This window comes from Rhamphochromis sp. 'chilingali', assembly GCF_963969265.1.
Source record: "Rhamphochromis sp. 'chilingali' genome assembly, chromosome: 2".
NCBI lineage: Eukaryota > Metazoa > Chordata > Actinopteri > Cichliformes > Cichlidae > Rhamphochromis > Rhamphochromis sp. 'chilingali'.
Genome location: NC_137930.1, coordinates 24,578,913 through 24,600,743, shown reverse-complemented (window position 1 = coordinate 24,600,743; position 21,831 = coordinate 24,578,913). Strand labels below are relative to the sequence as shown.

The window sequence follows — 21,831 nt, the reverse complement described above, 5'->3', positions numbered from 1 at the left end:
CGTTCCTGCGCAGTGAGTACTGAACCGTCGACATGGCGTTGGCTAAGTCTGTCTACAATCTTCTCTTCAGGAGGACATCTACGTTCGCTGTAACCATCATGGTTGGAGCTGTCCTCTTTGAACGAGTATTTGACCAAGGTGGAGATGCGATCTTTGAGCAAATGAATCGCGGGGTGAGTGCGTGTTTTGAGCTTTTAAAGCACCTGACCTTGTACGCAGAGGGCGAAGCGGCGCTAGCGTTAGCCGAGCTAACTTGCCCGCTAAGTCGAGCGTTCTGGTCTTTTGACAACTTCTTCGTTTAGCAATGCCCATCAGTTGTCTGAAAACTCTAACGTTACATTGCATGTGTTTTATTGCAGAAACTGTGGAAACATATTAAGCACAACTATGAAAACAAAGAAGAATAATGGGACACTGGCTGGGGTTCTATAAGGCTCGATGGCATATGTTGTCACATTTCCATTATCCATTCTTCATGGGCTCCACACCTGAATCAATTCAACATGGACAATGTGCTCAAAGTCATGCCCAGGCTATCGGCGGCTGCCAAGGGACCTACGAGAGCCGACAGACGGTCCAGACCCCGTGAAGATGGAGCAGTGGTTCCTGTCGCTTCGTCTCCTTCCTTGATGTTAATTGTAACGCCTTTGTTTTCCTCACTGATTGTAAATTGTTAAATTAAACATGTATTTGTCTAACATACTTAAGCGTCTTGGTTTATCACGTTGAATATCTTTAAAAAGTTTCTATGTCCTTTCACCATGTAGTTATTTCTAGTATCTAGGAGAGAACTCGTGTCAACTGCATGTTTGCAAACTTTTAAGCAAGTGATTTCTACTTTTGTTGGCATCAGTTCTTGAAGAAAACATTTTTTTTCAACCTGTATTTAACCAGCAAAGTGTATTGTTGAGGCAGTCTCTCTTGTGTGGGGTTACAGAGGCAGCATTAATCTGACATTATTTGATGACAAGAAAAACTGAAGGTCTTGAAGAAAATCCACACAGAAGCACACACAAGGTGTCTGTTTAATGGGGGAAAGACGTCTAGTATATATTTGCAGAAGTTGAGTTGCTATGGGGTTTTCAGCTAAGAGTTCTGAAGTCATTTGTCAATGCTTAACAATTTTGTAATATCCCCTTCAATGAATGTACAAGTCTTAATATCTTAATGGAGGGTGGCATAGATTTTATACTGGAAACCCTTCCTGTTCCAACCCTCCCACTGTTCCAGGCTTAGGACCAGCACTAGGCCCCTCAAAAGGTCAATGTGTGTGTCTTCCTGGTCTTGGATCTTGTGCTTTTATGGGTGAATGTGAATGAACCCCTATTCATGCACTCTGTTAAACCTGCATTAAAAGACTGATCACCGAAAGAAAAACTATTAATTCCATAATTTTCTTGTGGAAGTTATACAAGAGCAGGATTCTGTCTTTCAGCAATTTGAAGCACTTCTACTTTATTATATTGTTAAGCAGGGAAGGAAATTGCAGAGGGAAACACACAAGCAGAAAAGGCACCCAGTTAAATGAGGCAAACTGCCACATAACCACAAAAATATTTGGACCAATTGACCACTATGGCCACACTCACTGCATTACAGTAAAACTGGGTCAAGTTCATGTAACAAAAATAACATTCACATCACCAAAAGGTAAATGATTTTCAGGCTGCTAGATTGTATCAGTTACATTCATTGGCTGATACACAGTAGGTAATGACTGATACTCAAACACACCTGTCACAAGCTTTCTGCTGTTGCTTTTTACAGTTTGCCTGACTACAAACTATAAGCAGGTGTAAAAAATGTTTTAGTTCTGGAAAATTTATACACACACAAGATTTTGCGCTAACTAAATAACATAAACATGTATTTTTGTTTCAAACCTCGGCAGTTCAAACAACCTTGCCAAGTCAACAAGTGACAGTAAGTGATGGGATGTTAGTGTTATTTGTACTGTAAAACTTAAACTTATCAGTTGTAATAATTAGAAGTAACACTTAATCTTATCAAACTCAATAACTAAACAAGCACCCACTATCACAACAAATGGAAACTAAACTAAAACAAAATACAAAAACAGTTGCAAAAACACTGTCTTAGCTCTGCTGCAAGCACATGTATAAGAAATCATCCTTAAGCAAAAACGTGATTCATATTTTCACAATGCAGGGGAGGTGCATCTAAGCTCCAGATTCTGACAACATGCTCTCCATATCACTATCATTCTCAGGGAGCCAAACCTGTGCAGAACTTCTCCATGGACATAAAAAGTGATTATGCTCTTAAATTTATCCAGTGCAAGGAGGTCCATGTATCACTGGAGTTTGTGTACTCTCCAAGTGTCAGTGCATCTGCCAGCAGCTACCAAGTGAAGAAATTAAAAGTCACTAACTAAAACCTTCTCAGTCTTGAAATGCCAAAGAGGCAAATTTTGGCAAAATACAACAGCTCTTTATTTAAACGCATTAATCAGCTGAGTCACCAATGACTTCATCTGCCTGAACTGAAGATTAATAGATAGGTGCGCGTGTCCAACCATGTTATTGATGAAGACAACTGGTGTAAACTATTGAGAGGGTTGGAGAAAGGCCTCAGCCATTCAAATACATTCCACACAGCTGCATTTGAGTCCCAGGCCAGTGGAGAGCACACTATCACTGCCTCATACTTCCACCTGCAAGAATCCAGGTATCGCTCATGACTCACTAATGGCTCGATTACCATGTGCTTAACAAAACACCAATACCAGGGGTAGGTGAGCTGTTACATAGCTTGAAACAAATGTATTAGAAAACAAACATATAAACACATTATAACAGGAATGCTGGTTTTGTAAGTAGCCAGCCTGTTTAAGCCTAAACCTAATGTTAAAAAGAAAACATAAACACATTGCCACTAACACACTAGCACAGTATTTGTTGAGTATTATTTGAGATACACATAACCAATGTTTTGGCCTTTCTCTGAATATATTCCATAACACGTGCACAAAATGTGACATTACTGTGTTTACAGTTCAAATAGGCATATTTTCACGTGACAATGAACTGCCAGTAAGAATTTATTATTAAAACCTGAAAATGTTTAAAAATAAATAAGGTGAAAACATTTGTTAGGAGATGAGCATAACACACGAACATTCACTACATTAGTATTTTTACTCAATTCGCTTGTTAAAACCAGTAGGCTATGGCTCAGCTGTCAGTAGATAGCATCTTTTAACCAACCCCACAGTCTTGTGAGCCACAGGCTTACACCCAGCTCGGATAAGTATTGTATTTCAGGTGTGAGCATTTTTTCACAGACTGTCCTGAATCTCGGATCAACATCTTTCTTAATGTTGTAACCCAGGATGGAACTCTCTCCAACCGGCTGCCAGGGCAGGAAACGCCTGTTCTGAATCTTCTGTGCTTCAACCGCACCTCCGCCTTCAATACAGATGTCCTTCATCTCAGCATTTCTTCGCCTCAGCTCCTCTACTTCCTGCTTCATTCTTTCTCTCCCATATGCCTCGACTCTGGCCCAGAAGGTACCATTAAAATACTGATAGAGTTTCCAGTCTGCCCCATTCCACTGTAGAGCTTTGGCTCTCATCTCAGCATCCAAATGAGACACGGATGAGCTCTTGCGAGCATTAAGCTTAAAGTACAGGATGTCCTCCATTGTCCAACAGAGCAAATCCTTCAGCAGAATAAGAGACTCCTCGAAATATTCTGCAATGAGGACCAGATGAAAACGTCTTGATAAGTTCTTAATTTCTGTCATGACGCGAGGATCATCAGCCTTGAGGTTGTTATCCAAACCAAAGTCAAAAAAGAGCAGATTTTTTAGATAGAATGAGTTGAAAGCCTCTGGACTGTAAAAGGCCCAAGGGTTGTTCAGAAACTCTGCCAGCTTGTTTTCACCTCTGATCCTCCACGTAAGGGGAACTGCTTTGTGGTAGTAATGGAAGGAAGATTCAAAAAGATCCACCGGGTCACGCAAGATGGTGACGTACACACTGTCTGGAGGCAGGAGCTTGGACACTTCTTGATGATCAAAGCGCATGTGGTTGCAAACGATGTTGAAACATTCTCCAGGTTTGTAGTCCTTCACCTGGGAGCACAGGAACGGCGATGGGTAGAAGAAGTCATTGCGCCCATCAGGAAATGCAAACCTGAGCTTGTGCTTTTCTCCAAACCTGAAGAGGATATTGAGGATGGTGCTGCTAGCTGTTTTATGCGTCTTCATAAACATGACATTCACTTTGGGTGAGCACTCTTCTGAGTAAGTCTGCTTGATCAAACTTTTGTTTTGTAATTTTGCCACACCGAGGGGACACGTGTCTTCTTGGGAGTCGCTGTAAATATATCCAATAAGTCAGTTTACCGAGTTTATCTTATCATATCTCTTATCTTTTGTGAACAAAATAATGATTTCCTTTGAAATATTTACCTGAGTTTCACTTGGTTTGGGTTTCTTAAGCAGTACAGCACCACCATGACGTTGGTCAATAAAACCCATGGAATCAGAACTCGTAACAGAGCCTTGCATTTAGTTGCTTTGATGCCTGACATTATGTGAACCGAGAAGAAACCTGAAAATGAAATCAGAGGTTACACGAGTATAGAGGCGAGTATAGAGGCGAAAGGCAAACACGGCTCTGAATTTACATACTTCATTTGATTTTACTGTTTAACTGCTGCTCTCACAAGCGCCAGACAAATCAATGAACAGCCCAAGTATGCATTTGTGGCAGGAACATCTTGCACAAAACCCTACTAATTACCTCCATTTTCATTTTTTATGGCAACAGTAATGAATAACGACTTATAAACATACATGCAATTCCTATGTTTTAATCTGTCAAGGGGAAAAGGTTAAAACAATGTCCATATCGTTAGCTTCATAGCATAAGTGCCTAAGTCATTGACTTAGTCAAATGACTTAGGCAATTATGCTATGAAGCTAACGATATGATAAACAAGGAGGGAGGTACAGACTAAGGAGATAAGAGAGAAAATTGCTGCATCGTTCAAATGAAACATACAGCCCCTATGTTGACACTAAACACATGTTTATGGTTTTATAATTTCCTCTTCAACAAACAGCAGAGAAGAGAAACAGATCAGTCTTTGCTGTAACAGCATCGTGCTCGAAGAAAACATCTCATGTGAAGTGAAAAATGACTGGACATCACGTTTCTACTGCACTTCTGTTATCGACACGGGAAAGATGCTCACCTCTGATTGGCCAGATAAACATTCCAGATTGTTGGGGGAAAACTCTGTAAAAGACCCAGGAGAAATAAAGACACAATGAGACAAGATCACTTTTTATGCTTTAACGTGCACACGGGTAAGCTGTTCAGAACAACTCACAACGTGTACAGAGGCTGGGCACTTTTTATAGGAAAGACAGTGAGAACAGGATAAGAAAATACAAAACAAATAAAATAAACAACTCCATATGTGGCGCTAGTCTCGTCAGCAGAGAGCTGGGAGAAGGCTGTGAGAGATAAAACAATCTAAAACAATATGTCCCAAAACAGTATGTCTTTGCTGAGAAAGTCTAAAAAGATAATTCTAAACTAATCTAACCATAGACAAAAGGGCATGCTTGCACATTTAAAAGAAGGTAAAGAAACATAGAATCATTTTTCCTGTAACACAGATAAAGGCAGAAGTGGTGTCATGTGACTCTGGCTCTTTTGTACTGACTAAATATTGCTTGTGATAGCAACCCAGGTATGAGAGTATTTGCTGAGTGTGTGTCACCAAGTAGCGAATAAGTAAGTCGAGTTAAGACTTTCAGCCTGCGTGTAAATGGTGTTGGAGTTTTTCTAGCAAAACAGAGAGTGAGAGTCTGACTTACCTGAAGATGACAGCATTAGAGGTGTTAGGGTGAGGTTAGGCTCCCTTCTAGACCTTGAAATCGCATTTGTCCATCCTAGAAGTGGTATCTTATTGGCTGCTGGATAAAGAGGAAGAGGAATTCTCCTCCCACAGGGGCAGGTATGCAAAGTAGCCTGGACCTGAAGGACACACCTCTGTATAACTGTTGTCATAAATAACCTATCAAGCTAAAAAGACGTTGCTCTAAAATGTGTTCAATTCATGTGTATATGTACAAGTATATGTTATGGTAAATATGTTATGGCTTTGATGATAGTGCATTGATGAAACTTCCAAATATAAGAGGAGGTGCATAACTATAACTGTATTATAGAAGTGTACTAAACTCTGTGCTAGCTCCAGTCACATTATTACCTCTTTGCCAGGTTTTCTCAAATTATTTTTTAAAGTCTGAAACAGACTGTATTAGCCAAATATTATTTAGCAGTTTATAATAAGTAAATGCAGTAATTAGTACTAACCAGTTTAAGTAAATTTCCTGCATTTAACCATCGTATCCAACCAAAGGCAGTAGCTGGTAAAGTAAAAAGTAAACACCTTAATGCTGTTTAAGAGAACTTGTTGGTCCAGTCACACGAGCACTGGTTAAGTCACAAAGCATTTTCTTTTTATACTAAGCTATATATTAAGATTTTTATGTCAAGTCAGTTCTCTGTGACCACATACACACTTTATTAGTACACATGTTATTTACTATCCACAGTTTAGAATATATTTAGCTAGGATATACTGTTTCAAAGCTTGCACAAATGTTCATGGATGCAGTTTGGACTCCTGAGAACACAAATCTTACTATCATTCATTATCTTTACACTTACAATATAGAATGTTGGTGCTCAGGTTAGACATGGTACAGTTTGGATATAGCCGTGTGTGCTGTGCTTACTGACTGTTTTTCTTCTGTCCCTAGATACTTGGGCACAGGTGTTGGCTCAGCTGCTGTTGCAGTTTACTGAATTATCTGTTCCAGTAGGTCACATCAACTTAGCAGAGGGAGCCCACTCCTATGTGGCAACAGCTACGGCTGATGTCACTGACATCAGAATACGTCAGAGGGTGATCCAGAGTATTTCACTAAAAAATAAGAGCAGGGTTGAACCTATACCAGCTTAGACTGGATAAACGTAGGAATGCCTGAGGCAGGAGCTTAAAATAGTCATTCTTCTTTTATTTCCACAAGTTTTTAAGGTGACAGATTTTAAAACATTACTTAGTAAAAAGCTGTTATTTGATCCAGCTGTCTTAGCTAATTATAGACTGATTTCTAAGAGTAATTATCAAACAGTTAACTGATCATTTGCATAGCAGCGGTTTATTTGAACAGTTTCAGTCAGGATTTAGACTACATCGCAGTGCAGAAGGTGCGAACGTTACAAATAGTTTTCTTATAGTCTCTGGCTGTAGACTCATCACTGTTTGTCCTGTTAGACCTTAGTGCAGCTACTGTTGTCCACGGTATTTAACTACAGAGATTAGAATTACCATGCAGTGATTTGAATCACATGTCTGATAGATTCAAATTTGTTCATGTAATGGAGAATCTTCCTCCCACACAAAATTTAGCTCCGAGTTCTGTGCTGGGACCAGTACTTTTTTTGGTCTTCACTTTATACATGCTTCCCTTAGGAAGTATTTTTAGAAGACATTTCATTGCTATGCAGATGACACACAGCTTTATCTGCCCACGAACCCAGATGAACACAGGTATATCTTTACGGGTTGATCTTTAAGACATAAAGGTTATTGCTCATGGTTCTAAAAAAGATCTTTATGTAAAATCTGAAATATCTAATAAATATGTCGTGTAACCCACTTTAAAATTAGACATTAAGCTTTCCTTTTTGATAAAGGTTATAGTTAGGACTGGATCAGGTGACCATAAACCCTTCCTTAATTACACTGCAATAGGCCTAGGCTGCTCAGGAGCTTACCATGATGCACCAAGCATTTTCTTTACCCATCTCTTTCCACTCTCCGTTTACACACCGCTATTGTATTTAATCAGCAGTATTTATTAAAAGCTCTGTCTCCCATTGTCTTTTGTCCTGTCTCTCTCTCTGCTCTCTTCCCTTTCTCCTCAATCCCAACGATCATGGCACATGGCTGCCCCTCCTTAAGCATGGTTCTCCCAGAGGTTTGTTCCTGCAAAAAATGAGGTTTTCCCTCCCAGTGTCACAAAGTGCTTGTTCGTAGGGGGTTATCTGAATGTTGGAGTTTCTTTCTAAATTTGTAGGGTCTTTACCTTATAGTATAAAGCACCTTAAGCAAACTGCTGTGAATTGGTGTTATAGAAAAAAAGTGATTTGAGAATTGAACTGAATTATGTCAGTCTTTGGGACCACCATAAACATTTGCAGTCTGAATAAGAAAAAACAAACAAACATTTCTTGTTCTTTTTCTTTAAAATTAACTATTTTATTTATTTACATATATTTACACAAGTACATAATATCTTGATACAGCAGTGATGACGAAATAAAACAAGAAAATAAAAGAGAAGACACAAGACAACATCTCTCATCAGAAATTGACATCTACATATACAATAAACTGTATGGGTGACAAATTAAAGGTAACACAAATCATTCAAAGATGCTCACAACAACACCTCTTTGTAAAATTCTTCTCCATGATCACAAAAGCCACATGCCATTTCACCTCGCCCACAGCTTATATTATATAATAGTGCAATTGTTCTTGTAGTACTTGAATGAAAGCTACCTAAAAACTGCTAAATTATCTACGGCATGATTTTTTTTAACATTTTGAAACATAGGTCACAACAGTCCCCGTGTTTCTGCTTTGAACATCTGTCACCGTTCATGGATCAGAGCATGCCGTCGATTTCACCGATTGTGAAATTTAGGCCATCTGGCAGATGTCAACAACTGAAGCATCAAAACATTAATAACTCCTCAAATGGATCACACCGAGTCTCTCTGTTTGCTGTTTGTTTTATCAGAGGCGAAATGAAGGTTTGCTCCTGCAAACATGTGCTTCAAAAGACTAGGTAGTTATCTCGCCTGCAGGCATCTGCAGCAATAATTCCATTTGATCTGCCGTTCCTCTTTTGTGGAGTGGACATGAGAGACTGAAACAGGGATCATCTTTCCCGGGATGCAAAATCTATTGTTTACAATTTTATAGAACTGATTATGATTAAAAACCACAAACGTGACTACAGATGTATGCAGTTTTAATACAATTAAAGTTGCTATAATGCAAAGTAATTATGTTTTCACACATAATCCCTAATTAAAAAGGTTTACCCTTTGGAGTGGTGTACAGTAAGAAAAAAATAACCATAAGGCACTTGTATCTTTTAACTCAACACAATACTTACCACAACATGCAAAGAGTACAATTTTTAAAAGCACAGGATGGCTTTTATGCACACAAGTAGGCCAACTTTGGCATTCAAACCTAATTTCTTATCTTCCACTGAATAATTCAATGTAGTCTATCAGGGAAGACCACCATTTAGAAATACACACACATTAAGTTATTTTTAAAAAGTTTTTAGATGTATGCTGATTTTAAGAATTATCAAGGCCAGTTTAAAAGTTAAACAAATACTAAAATCACATTTTAATGTGACCTAACATCTTCTGCTGCAATAAATCAGCACTACTGTATTGCATGAATACTTAAATATTTAAAATATTTGTCAGTAAAGCTGAAAAACAGTCTTTGCTCTGTCCTCTAGTGAACCAGGAAAGACAAGTCCCAGCTACAAAGAGCAGCTAACACAGAGGTACACCAAGAAGGGTGGAATGCCCAGAAATATTTTGCATATTGTCTGCAAATGTGATTTAGTAAACAGGCTTGTAGATAATCTGACCAGCCAGCAGTCTGCGCCTCAGCTCCTTCCACAGCAGGCTCCTCTCTCTCTGGGATCTCTTCATGATCCCGCGGTTCTCTTGAGCACGGCGGGACAGGTAGGGGATTACTTCATTGACAGGGCCGTATGGAACGTATTTGTAGACTGGAAAACCTGCTTGGCCTGTTTTCAGATAAGAGAAGGAGATTCAGTGTTCACAGTCACCACCATGTGTGAATATGGTGTATAACAGCATGCAGTCGATACATTCTGCTTATAATACAAGAATACATTAAGTTAACAATCGCGAATGAAGTGAACAAACAGAGGGTACCAAGTTGTATTCACACATGCACTGAAGTCCTGAGCTTTCCAGACAACACCTGACAGAGGTGCATGTGGGAACACAAATGACTCGTGTAGTCAGACTGGACATTAAACGGTCTTTAAGTTCACAATCTACGTGATGTCCAACTGTGCCTGTTTCACAATAGTTGAAGTAAGAGTCCTGTGAAATCATGCAAGACCCCAGTTTAAACCAGAATATTTCAAGTTGTGAGCACACAGATGAGCCAAAGTCCTGTTGTGTGCTCGACTGTTCCGCTAACCAACGTAGGGGGAGGTATGGGGAGTGTTAATGTTCAGTGAAAAAAGGTGAAGTAACGAATGGTGCGGAAGAAACTATAAATCAAATTCCTAATAAATCACTTTTAAATTGCAATAAAACTAATAAATTGAGGTTCTGCAGACACTTGACCACTAACAATCATGGGACAATGTAGGATCAAGTGAATAAGGCCCTAGTCACACTGGCTTAGAGACCATCCCCCCGACTGATTGTGAGTGAAAGCTGGAGGCTGGAGGAAAATAAATGCTACAAGCCGAGCCACACAGGTCTAGAGTGCAGTCAGTGACATTCGTTATTTGCCTGAAAGTGAAGGACTTGTCTAAAAATACTGGCCAGCTGTTTTCCGAGCTGAAGTGAAACCATCGTAAAGTAAAATAAAAGCTTTACCTTTTGAAAACTTTTACTTTGAAGGCGAACCTTTTACATTTTTGCTAGGCTTTTAACTACCACTCGGCTACTAGTTGGAGAGTTTTAGTAGACATAAATAAAAACCACAGGCAATCCAAGCAATTAGTGGAAGCTTTTTAGTGCAGCACCTTTTTTTTGCAACCAGTTTTACCCAGTGCATGAGCAACAAGCAGTTTAATTTGAGCCTGAGAGTGTTAAGTGACACCGAGGTCTGACTCCTCTTTTAGTGAGTTTCTCAGATATAGATATCTCCTTTGTATTGAGGGATTAATCATCTGCAAAATCAAACAAATGACTTAAACAGCAACAGTCTAAAAATATAAAGTTGAAGCAGCTGTTAAAGAACCTGGATGATAAATGTTATGTTGTGTTTGTACAATGATTAATATCATTCACAGGAATAAGAGTAGCATTAAACTTCTCCTCAGACTACTATGACAGGACAAGCGTGACATTTTCTAACACTAAGTGAAGGGCACTGGCAACACAAAGTGTTTGCTGTCAACATGACCTCAGACAAGGTCAGTGACTGCCTGGATATCGTAGCATTGACATCACTGGGAACAACACTTCAGTGGTACGTCTTTGACCACATGACCACACGCCTACATGACATGTGCCTCGGTGATTTTGCAGCATGCAGTTTACTTTAGTGCTGAGTGTAACATACCTAGTGGGAAGCTGATCTGGTCACACATCCCCAGCAGCTGTCCAAAGTAAACTTTATTCTCAGTGGGTGACAGGCCCATTTCATTCATCCTGGAAAAAAAACAAAAAAAAAAAACAGAGAAACACATTTTAAAGGACTGTTACATAATCAGATGTGGAACATACTATCCCACCACTCTCTGTTAACCCTACAGCTGCTTTGGAGGCTTTACAAGGAATATTTCACTTTGAGCAGTTATACAAGTATGAGTTCAGACTGTTAGGGTTAATCCTTCAGAAATGAAAGCTTTAGGGTATTTGTACATGCTCAAACTAAATCTGAGTTTTGTCTCTGCACATGTAAAGTGCTCAAGGACAAAACGTACTTATCGAGGGTGAACTTCACTGTGTCCTCATTGTGAGTTGCAACCATGACATTTGCTTTCCTGCTGTGTTCAATCTCCTCCAGCACATACTCCAAACACCTAAACAAACAGTGGAACAGATGGTTAGGATTTATGCAATTTCTAGCAGAATCACCAAGCGGCTTGATAAAAATTCAAGACTTACTTATGATACATCCTGTTAGTGGCCTCATAGTCTGGGTTTATTGGATCCTCATATCCAATTTCCTTCGCCCTGGCTCTCTCTTGGTACATGTAGGCTCCGCGAACGAGTTTGGCACCAAAGTACCAACCCTCCCGCCGAGACAGCTCAACATCCAAGGTCACGTTGTCGTAGGCTTCCTAAATGCCGTTAACAACACAAACTTAAAAGGGCATCCAAACCTAGCATAAAATAACCACAATTATGCTAATTGTAACATCGGTAGATGCAAAATTGCATGATTAATGTGCACAAAATATCTTTTGTTTTTTTAATATATATAAAAAGCCATATCATTTAAGGAAAAAATGTGGAGAGCTCTTAACTTGTAGTTATATCTTCCTCATCACTACAATCACAAGAAAAGTGTCATAATTATCAGATCCTGTTTGTTCTCTTTACACTGCACATAAAGTTTAGAGTTCAGATGAAGATTGTGGTGATCACTTTCAGCACTCTCTGTGGTCAGGTGCCACTATCTGTGTAGGTTCTCAGTCATCCAGGTCACGGTAGTGCAATAAGCTTGGAAAGAAAAGTATTTCTCAGACCTTGTTTCATGTGATGAGGCACATGATTAATAATCTTAAACGACAACCCACACTAGGGATTATACAACTGGCACTCTCCACCATTTGGTTTTAGGAATGAAGAAGCCGCTTGGATGAGAGATAAAACATTTTCATGAAGTACAAATATTTTTCTGGTGGTACCTCGGTCCAGGCTAAGGACTCAAGGAAATTATGTATTTCTGAGGTTGTGGAGCTGTTGAAGTTGTTCCCACTGGACTTAAGATCTGTGGACACTGCTTAAGACCCAGTTTACAGATTTTGATTTTGGATGCTGAGATATAAATACATTTCACCTCATTACTTATGGACAGATTATTGAGGGAGAAACTGGCAGTAGTATTGGCAGATTTGGGACTAATTTTTGTGTAATAAACAAACTGATGTGCCACAGTTTGGAAAGCACTCTGGCAAAGAAACTTCCTGTTTCTTATAAAACATTGCTTTAACTAATAAAGCATTGTTAAAGCATATTTAAAGAAATACTGCAAAATAAAAACACTATCGGTATACTCTGTGTGCTTCGATAGGTTAGTAAGTAGCAACAATCATCACGACACACACTAGTTTATCAGTCGAGTTCAGCTTCATTGAGAAAACTGCAGTTTCACCTTGAGGTAACACTGGTAGGTGTTGAAAATGACTGGCTTTTCTCTGTTGAATTTCCTCTGCATTTCCAGGGTCAGGCGACTGATAGCTGGTTGGAAGTACGTCTGCTCGGCATCCACCATTAGCCTCACCCCGTTCTCTACAGCATGCTGGAGTGCACAAAAACAATTAGAGAGTAAAATATGAAGCACCATATAAAACCGTGTCCTATCCCTATATTGTTGCCCACACTATTTGCAGGTACAGGTTGCTTAGTGTCCTCACCTTGGCCAGAATATCCACTCTCTGCAGCATTCTCTTCATCTGCCTCTCTTCTTCTTCGGTAAATATATTCAGCAAAGGCTCCAGATGGCCGGTCTATGCAACCAAAACAAAAAGATATTAATCGACTTTATGATTAATATAAAGCCGTAAATTTTATCTCCATGTGACTGGCAGGAAAGAGTTCAACATCGGTGCCAGAAACGTTTCCTATATTTGTCAGCTGCCCTCAATTATACTGGCTACATGGCCAATGCGAAATGAGCACTTCCCAAAACAAGTCCCAAAACATGCTATTCTAATGCATTAAAATGTTTTTGCTTGTGGTGGGAAGGCATAATGTTCCCCCAGGTTGGCAATTTAACTTGTTGCCACAAAGCAATAAAGACTTTATGACAAGGTGAGAAACACAGCTGTTGCTGTTGTTGGCACTTCATTTTTCTAGTTTTATTCCTCATTTTAAATCGTTTATTACACCATAAATTTAATAACATAGCTATAGATAAATCATAAATTAGAAAAGCCATGTACAAGAAGCATTTTATCTACTTTAAAAGTTCATAATAATTAACAGAAAAAGGTAGTCATCTTTTTCATTGGCCTTTAAAAGCCTCCAAAGTTTGGATTTGTTGGCTTTATAAGCTTCTAAAATGTGGAAGGTAATGCTGTGACACAGTGAAAATGGAGAGATAAGACAACAAGTGACCAAAGGAGGCCACAAATGAGAAGAAATAACAAGATTAATAGCAGAACAAGTACAAAAAAGGGAGAGACATTTGATTGTCGAACACAGTTGTATTTCTGTTATCAACAGTAGACATAAAATAGCATAGATTACCTTTACTAAGTTCATATTATCTTAACTGTAACTAACTTGATGCTCTCCTAAAATCCCACCGCAGATTCTTTGCAGTTGGCCTGAATTAAACAGCCGATTCTCTTTTTAGTAAGGCCAGTAAAGGTTTTGAACAAAAGGTAGTAGGGAAGGCATTAAGGCAAAGGGTGTTTTATGTTTGCGTTCAGTCAAGCATGAAAATCTTTTCCACTTCAGTGGAAATGGCTGAACAAACATGGAGTGCCTGGTAACAGCTTATCTGTGTATTGCACAGGGAATAAGAAACAGCGAAGAGATGAAGCAATACCTGTGATCATTCAAACCAAACAGCTGAAATCCAGTCGTTTTTTCTCCCACCTCCAAACCACTAAAACGTCATGTGATGATGACTCACCTGAAGGTTTGGCACCATAAGCAGATTTGAAATCTTTGTTGTGTCGTTTATTAAACTGTTCCAGTCCAACAGATCAATTGTTCTAGAAGTAAGACATGAGAATATAAAGCCAAAAGAGAAAAAGCTGAATAAAGGTAAAACTAGAAATAACTTGGATGAAGAATTAGTAAGGTGCAGTTAAAGGAGATTAATTGTAAACAAATGAGTGACTGTCCTACCCAGACAGGCCCAGCTTCTCTCCAGTAAACCAATTCTCTATGTCATCTTTGGCTCCAACACCCAGCTCAGTCAAACTTTCCTACAATGAGAGTACACCTCAGTTCATTATTGAGAACCATAAAGGTTGGAACACCTTAAAAATAACTAAAAAAAAATGACATGAAGACATCATTTGAGCATAAACTTGCATATCACCTTGAGCTGCTCCAGCTCCAGTTTCTGTTCTAAAACCGTCATTTGAGATTTTCCCTGTTGCGCCGACAGGAAGTTAAAAAACCGTCTCCATTTAACCAGGACTTCGGAAAACTGGAGCTGTTTGAACAGAGGGCAACATATTAATTATCAAGTAACAGCAGTAGTTTTATCCGAGGGTTTGTAATGGGGTTAACTGACCACAAGAGTAGTTTGTTTACAGACAAAAATCAAACAGTTTAACTATCTTTTAATCTTTGACACTGAGATGTAAAAACTCCTTTTTTTACTGATCAAAACTTTGAAGTGATCAAGTAAAAAGAAAACGATTTCCTCCTGTAGTCAGACTAGTTCTTCTGCTACATTTCTTTGCTAAATTAAGGTCATTTAAGACTTAAGTCTAAACCCTGCGACACTACGTTTCAGTTAACAATGAATGAATGAAAAACGTTAATCTTACAAGGAACTGTGGACGACCCAGTGCAGTCATTTTGATAGCAGAAAATCCATCATTAGAAGCTCCACCTGAGAGGAAACAACAAACCTCATGTCACTTTTTTTTTATTAGATTTTTTTCTTTAAATAAATAATCTACTTCGTTAAATTACTTTTTAAGTATTTATGTTTTACACTATTAAAATGAACCCAAACTGTGCTTGACCAGCAGTTGTACTACTTACCAGAAGCTTTAATGCAGTTTATGAATGTCTCCATTTGCATATCACATTTGGCCTCATCTGCATAGAAGTAAGTTCGTGCACTGATAACTCCCCCGCGCCTGTCTCCAAACTGACGATGGGCCTTGTACTTCTTCTCACGATGATCCGCACCTGAAGTGAGACGCAACTTTAGTGGCTTGTTGCATGAAAAAAAACCCTCAAGTTCACCAAGATTTTGATATCCCGACGATTAATAATCAATTCACATACAAAGGAGATTTAGAGCCTAAACAACACATCATTACTATGCAACTATAATGGTCTATCAAAGGTATCCAGTGCATATTTTGTCCTATATGTGCAAATAAGAACAAGATTTTTGAGGGAATTTAGGATTGTTGTTATTATTATATAGCTCATGTGTGGAGCACATGTAGCAGTGGAGCATCACAGATATAGAGAATGCAGTGCAGAGAAAAGTGGTGTCTTCTTGATAACTTGCTAAAAAATTTGTGAAATAGATTCTGAAAACCTGGCTGACCAATAACCAATAACCATTTCCCTTGCTCATAATGCCTGTATGTACCCAAGCTCTTCCTTAACAGGTGGCCCAATCTGAACGAAAGTTTGCATGAACATCGTCACACATGCAACAATTAATAACAACTATATGTATTTTAAAAAATGCCTTAATAAAATGATAAATTTGTTCAAGTTACCAATAAATATTTAATTAGGAATTTGAACTACTCATAGGGCTAGACAATGTAATTCTAACACACACACATACTTACATATAAAAATAATATTGACCAGAAGATTAGAAATTAGAAATCATGATTTCTTTACTCTTGCATCAGTGACTGCCCCCAAAGAAGTCAGCTTTATTCGGGACCTAGATAGCATGCAAGATACCTCTTGCATAAAATCCTGGAGGTGCATGTGTTTTATTTTTAAGCTTTGCAGATGATGTAACTGTAATAGAGACAAATGTGTTTGTGAAAACCGAGGGAGGAAAAGGAGGCAGTGGAAAATCCGGGATGGTCATTGGAGAGCTCCGACGAATCCGAGAGCCCTGAAGTAACACGATGGCTATAATGCTGCCTTAACTGATTGCATTTGATTTAAGAGGAGCAGTTTTACTGCTATCATTTATCCTACAACGTGAATGGATTTTCATCAGAAGGAATTCCATCCTAAAGGGGGGCATTTTTTTTAGTTTGTTACAATTACTGAGAGCACAATAGATATCAAAAACAAGCTTTACTTTATTCATTTAAAACTAGCCACTCTGGTTGCAAATCAATGTGCATGTAACACATTAGCACTTTTAATTCAGCTCCCACAAAGACTGATTTGAAGTAAGTATAAAATAAGTTTGTCTCAGAGTGATTGCCAACAGGTAAATGATACACAAACACATTAAATATCAACCCCTTAAACACTACCCAGCTTCACCCCGCAGTGTCTGTTGAACTTGACATTTCAGCCCCCACAAGATCCAGTTATAACCAGTAACATCCTGACTAGACTACGTGGATGCATAACTATGCATACTAAACCACCGAACAGCTGAAGCAGCTGACTAGTCAGCAGCTCAGCCTTGTCAGCTTACTCCACGGCAGTTCTTTAGTCAGAGACGTATGCAAAATAAAATAAAAAATAAAATAAAGTTTGTTAGTTTTGTTTTTTACTGACACACATACCTGGACTTTCTTTCTCTGCCTCAGAAACACATGAACTGTAAAAAAAAAAAATTGTCATTAGAACAGTAAAAAAAAAATAAGGCAACAGAAAATTTGTCTCATCTTTGTTTCTTTCAGTCAGATCAATAGCAACTTTTATAACACAGCATACTAACAGTAATAAGACAATGAATAGCGGAAAGTCTGAAAAGTTTCAAAAAGACAGATGACATGATGATAAAAAGCACTGTTTCGTTCTTTTAACAGTCACAATGAAATCTTATGCAACCGTGACAATGACCTGCTTTTCAAGTTATGTTGCGACGTGAGAGACGCATTGGGGAACAAAGGCAAATAGCCAAGGTGAACTAAAACTAAACTAAAAACTAAAACTTGATTTGAAAGAACATTTTAGTTAACCAAAATAAAAATCAAAACTAGATTTTTGATTGATTTTTTAAATTAACTAACAGATTTTTTTTTAGAACTTGTAAAAAAAAAAAAAAGTACAGAGGAAATATCCTTAGTGTTAGCATCTGTTAGTTAGCATGATGAGGCATCATTGGTCTTTATCAGAAAAAGCAGTTTAGTTCCTCCTGTGTCTGTTTGTGTGTGTTGGGATAGTCCTAAGTAGAGCACTGTGGGTATTTTAAATCACAGAATATTGTGTAACACTTGCTAGTGTGCCTCAATGTGCCTCCTGAAAGCAACTCTCATGGCAACCCTGAGGCCTTTCAATGATGCCCATCCCATCTCTGAAAAACTGGCTCAACCAATCAGAGCAGGGAGGCCTGTCTTAGCGAGCCAATAGAGGACAAGCACTGTTGAACTGCCTGAGAATAACACAAACAAATTAGGTTTTGATTATAAAGCATTACATGTTATGACTGGCACTGCTTTGATAAAAAGCCTAACAGAAGCCGTCTGTGAGGTGATAAGATAAGAGGACACTGATATCAAAGTGCAGCCCAGAGGAATAGTTTTGACACTCAAGTAGGACACATAACTTGAACTTAAGTGATAATTTCCAGAGGGACAACTTAGTACAGAGACACAGGCAATGGTTAACCAAGAGCATTTCAAATATCACAACTACATTTTTTCATATGTGCATATGGTTAGTTAATGTGCCGAAGAGAAGAGGCAAAATGAGAGGAGAGGCTCTAAAACATGAGCTATATGCATGGAGACATAGACCTAAATACTTCTGTGGAAACTAACAGTCAAATTACTCATTTAATTCACTATTAAAGATATCAATACAAATCAGGTAATACACGTACTACAGTTTCTCAGTCTTTTAATGAACTTGTTGTACTAACACTGCTAAAATATCCATTACTGTGATTTTTTTTCAGTCCTGGAGCTGCTCTTCTAGTGTGCGGCTCCTATTACAGCCACACATGGAGACAAGTAATGGAGAGGACCTCTCTTCCACAGTTTTCTGATTTCTCTGGGTTTTTATGACGTGGTGCAGTTACACACTTGTGATGACACCATGTGATGTTGTGCCATACAAAATAAACTTGACTCAGCTGGCTTTTATGGATTTAGTGAGCTGAACAATCCTGGGTATGCAGCTCACTAAATCTCATCTGACACACACATATATCAAGGTTTATCTTATCTCTTATCTTATATGGCATTTGCAAAGTTGTGCGCACCACAGTCCTTAAGGAGAAATCAGCCTACGTGTGTATTTGCTACTCACTCCATCTCCTTCTTCTCTGCTTCCTCTTGTGTCAGGTCTTCTTCCACGCTGTAGTCCAAAACTGCCCCCACACCAAAGGCCTCATTTTTCCGAATTAACGGTTTGATGGAGTTGTGGTCTTCCCCTGCCACAAACTGCCCATAGAAGGTCATCTTCATCAGCTTCTCAAACATCCACTGTCCAAGCAGCTTCCTGCTCAGATCCATCAGCTGAAAACATGACAGGGACAAGAAAAACAACAGGTTACTCTGCCTGAGTGGTTTACAGCCCCTTTTTCATTTTCACCTCGGCGAGTCAAAAGCGGAAACACATTCATAGCGCGCCAACGCGGAGAGTTCATTGAGCTTTGGTAAAGCGGTGCACCGGTTTGGTGCTGATCTGAACGCATGTGTGTGTAGGGTTAACAGAGGATGCGTTATCGGGCCGATCAGTCCCGTCAACTCACCTCTTTGTTCTTGTCAACCAGGATGTCAAACGTACACAGCTTGAAGACCAACAGACTCCGGAGCAGCTCAATATTACCTTTGCTCTTATAGGCTTCCTGTGTGTTTTCGAAGTCGATGTGGGTTTTACTCAGCGGAGCTTTGGTAGCTTTTCTAGACTGGCTGATGAGTTCAACCGGCGCAGCCTCTACCACGGTGCAGCCATTCGTCTTCTGCTGCTGCTCCTTCTCTTCTCGAGTTTTGGTGGATGCGACTGTTGAGCGGCATCTCGCAGGCGAAATCCGCAGTTTTCGGATGCTGCCGGAGTTTGCCCTAACCAAGGGTGCTACAAACTTAGTGTACGACATGCCTTCTTCGCCTTTCTGAGCGGCAGCTGCACGCAGACTGAGACCGGCAGACTTCTTTGCCGATTGGATATTTGGAGTGTTGCGTAATGAGCGCGCTCTGGTATGTCAGAATCGGGAGGTGGCGCCCTGCCTCACTTGTTACATCACGTCCCCGATAGGCATCACGCAAGAACCACGGGCCTCATTCCAGTGAAAAACCTGAAAAACTCCCCCGTCGTGTAGTAGGAGAAGCAGATGGTTTAAGAGAAGCAGGAGGCCTTATACTGAGGGTAATAGTTATTTGATCCAGTTTGTGAACAGTCCCTCATTATTTGGCCATTTGATTTTAATGCAGAGAGACAGAATATAAAGCAAAAATCCAGAAAAAAAAGACATTACATAAAAGTTGATTTGCATGTCATTCAGCGAAGAAGTATTTGATCGCCTACAACCCAGTCAGGATTTTGGTTCCCACAGATTGTTTGTGTGTCCAATGGGGCCGAGATTACAGTCAGTCAATCAATTGTAGCTACTCAATTCAATTTATTTTATTCATTTATTTACTTACTATTTATTTACTACTGGAGAACCTGTAATGTGCATAAACCTGTAATGTGCATAAAGCCAAAAAACTCTGTTTCTTCCATTACAACCTCTCAACGATAAGCTGTCAGAGCTGTCAAAGGATGTCAGGGCAAGATTGTAGACCTGCACTTTAGGCTGGAGTGGGCTATAAGACCATTAGCAAGATGTTTAGTGAGAAGGTGACATCTGTTGGTGCAATTATTTGGAAATGGCAATGATATGAAATGGTCACCAGTCACCCTCATTCGATGGAGTTCGATGCAAGATCTTGCTTCATTGGGTGAGTATGATTATGATGGGGGATCAGACCAAAACTACATGGAGGTGGCTGTAGCTCAGGTGGCAGAGCAGGTCAGCCATTAATCAGAAGGTCGGTGGTTCGATCCCAGGCTGCCTCCTGGCTCTCCTGTCAGTGCGCCCCAGGGCAGCTGTGTGACTACAATGTAGCTTGCCATTGCCTGTGTGTGAATGGGTGGATGACTGAATGTAGTGTAAAGCGCTATACAAATGCAGGCCATTTACATGGGAGGAGCTTGTTAATCATCTGAAGGCAGTTGTGACCATGGTAATACTGATAACACTCTACGCTGTATGGTACCAGCAAGGTCTCCCTGCAGAACAAGGCACATGTGCAGGCTAGTGAACATCTTAAGGAGTCAGAGAAGGCTTGGGAGAAAGTGCTGCGGTCAGATGAAACCGAACTTAACTCAGCCCACTGTGTGTGGAGGAAGAGAAAGTATGACCCACAATCAAGGATCGAGGTGGAAACATACTGTTTTTCTGCTAAGGATTACAGGATGACTTTGCTGCATGGAGGGGGCCACTGGAGGGGCGGGCATGTACCATAAAATCTTACATGAAAAGAAGGGGGGGGGGTAGCCAGCCTAAATCCTGTAGAAAATCTTTGACGCTGAAGCTTCAAGTTGCAAACACCTGCCAAGAAACCTAAATGTTTCTGTAAAGAGAAGTCAACCAAAATCCCTCCTGAGATGTGTGCAGATGTGGTGACCAGCTATAAGAAACGCTTTATCTCCTTGCTTAGCAACACCACCAGGTACTTGTGTTTTCTTGAAGATCAAATACTTATTTCACTCTATGATGTGCAAATCAGTTTATAGCTTTTATGTAATGTGAAAATTTTTCTAGATTTTAAGTTGATATTCTCGCTCTCTCTATTAAAATTAAATTAATAATGAACTTTTAATTCAGAGGATAGAAATGAGAACTAGTTTGTGTTACAAAATAAAGCAGTCAGTGTTCTCAATTTTAGTCCCTCTCAGTTTCGTATAAAAGCTTATTTGTTTTTTGTTTTTTTTGGTCATCTCAAAACTTGACTTTATAA

General features: G+C 39.4%; 3 protein-coding genes across 3 annotated transcripts; 1 reads left to right on the top strand and 2 right to left on the bottom strand.

Annotated features, from left to right (window-relative positions):
* The first annotated feature begins 1 nt into the window (after nucleotide 1).
* uqcr10 (ubiquinol-cytochrome c reductase, complex III subunit X) lies at nucleotides 2-702 on the top strand. Its single transcript, XM_080876398.1, has 2 exons — nucleotides 2-173; nucleotides 360-702. The coding sequence occupies exons 1-2, from the start codon at nucleotides 33-35 to the stop codon at nucleotides 405-407; spliced, it is 189 nt and encodes a 62-aa protein (XP_080732524.1). The 5' UTR covers nucleotides 2-32; the 3' UTR covers nucleotides 408-702.
* Nucleotides 703-1,477: 775 nt separating this feature from the next.
* On the bottom strand, nucleotides 1,478-5,917 carry gal3st1b (galactose-3-O-sulfotransferase 1b). Its single transcript, XM_080874894.1, has 4 exons — nucleotides 5,854-5,917; nucleotides 5,223-5,266; nucleotides 4,435-4,576; nucleotides 1,478-4,339 (listed from the first exon to the last, which is right to left on the bottom strand). The coding sequence occupies exons 2-4, from the start codon at nucleotides 5,242-5,244 to the stop codon at nucleotides 3,202-3,204; spliced, it is 1,302 nt and encodes a 433-aa protein (XP_080731020.1). The 5' UTR covers nucleotides 5,245-5,266; nucleotides 5,854-5,917; the 3' UTR covers nucleotides 1,478-3,201.
* A 2,379-nt stretch (nucleotides 5,918-8,296) lies between these two features.
* Nucleotides 8,297-20,010, bottom strand: prodha (proline dehydrogenase (oxidase) 1a). Its single transcript, XM_080863229.1, has 14 exons — nucleotides 19,581-20,010; nucleotides 19,136-19,344; nucleotides 17,446-17,480; nucleotides 15,761-15,910; nucleotides 15,541-15,605; nucleotides 15,084-15,200; nucleotides 14,888-14,967; nucleotides 14,670-14,751; nucleotides 13,444-13,536; nucleotides 13,182-13,328; nucleotides 11,969-12,144; nucleotides 11,785-11,883; nucleotides 11,421-11,509; nucleotides 8,297-9,897 (listed from the first exon to the last, which is right to left on the bottom strand). The coding sequence occupies exons 1-14, from the start codon at nucleotides 19,923-19,925 to the stop codon at nucleotides 9,707-9,709; spliced, it is 1,878 nt and encodes a 625-aa protein (XP_080719355.1). The 5' UTR covers nucleotides 19,926-20,010; the 3' UTR covers nucleotides 8,297-9,706.
* Between the last annotated feature and the right edge of the window lie 1,821 nt (nucleotides 20,011-21,831).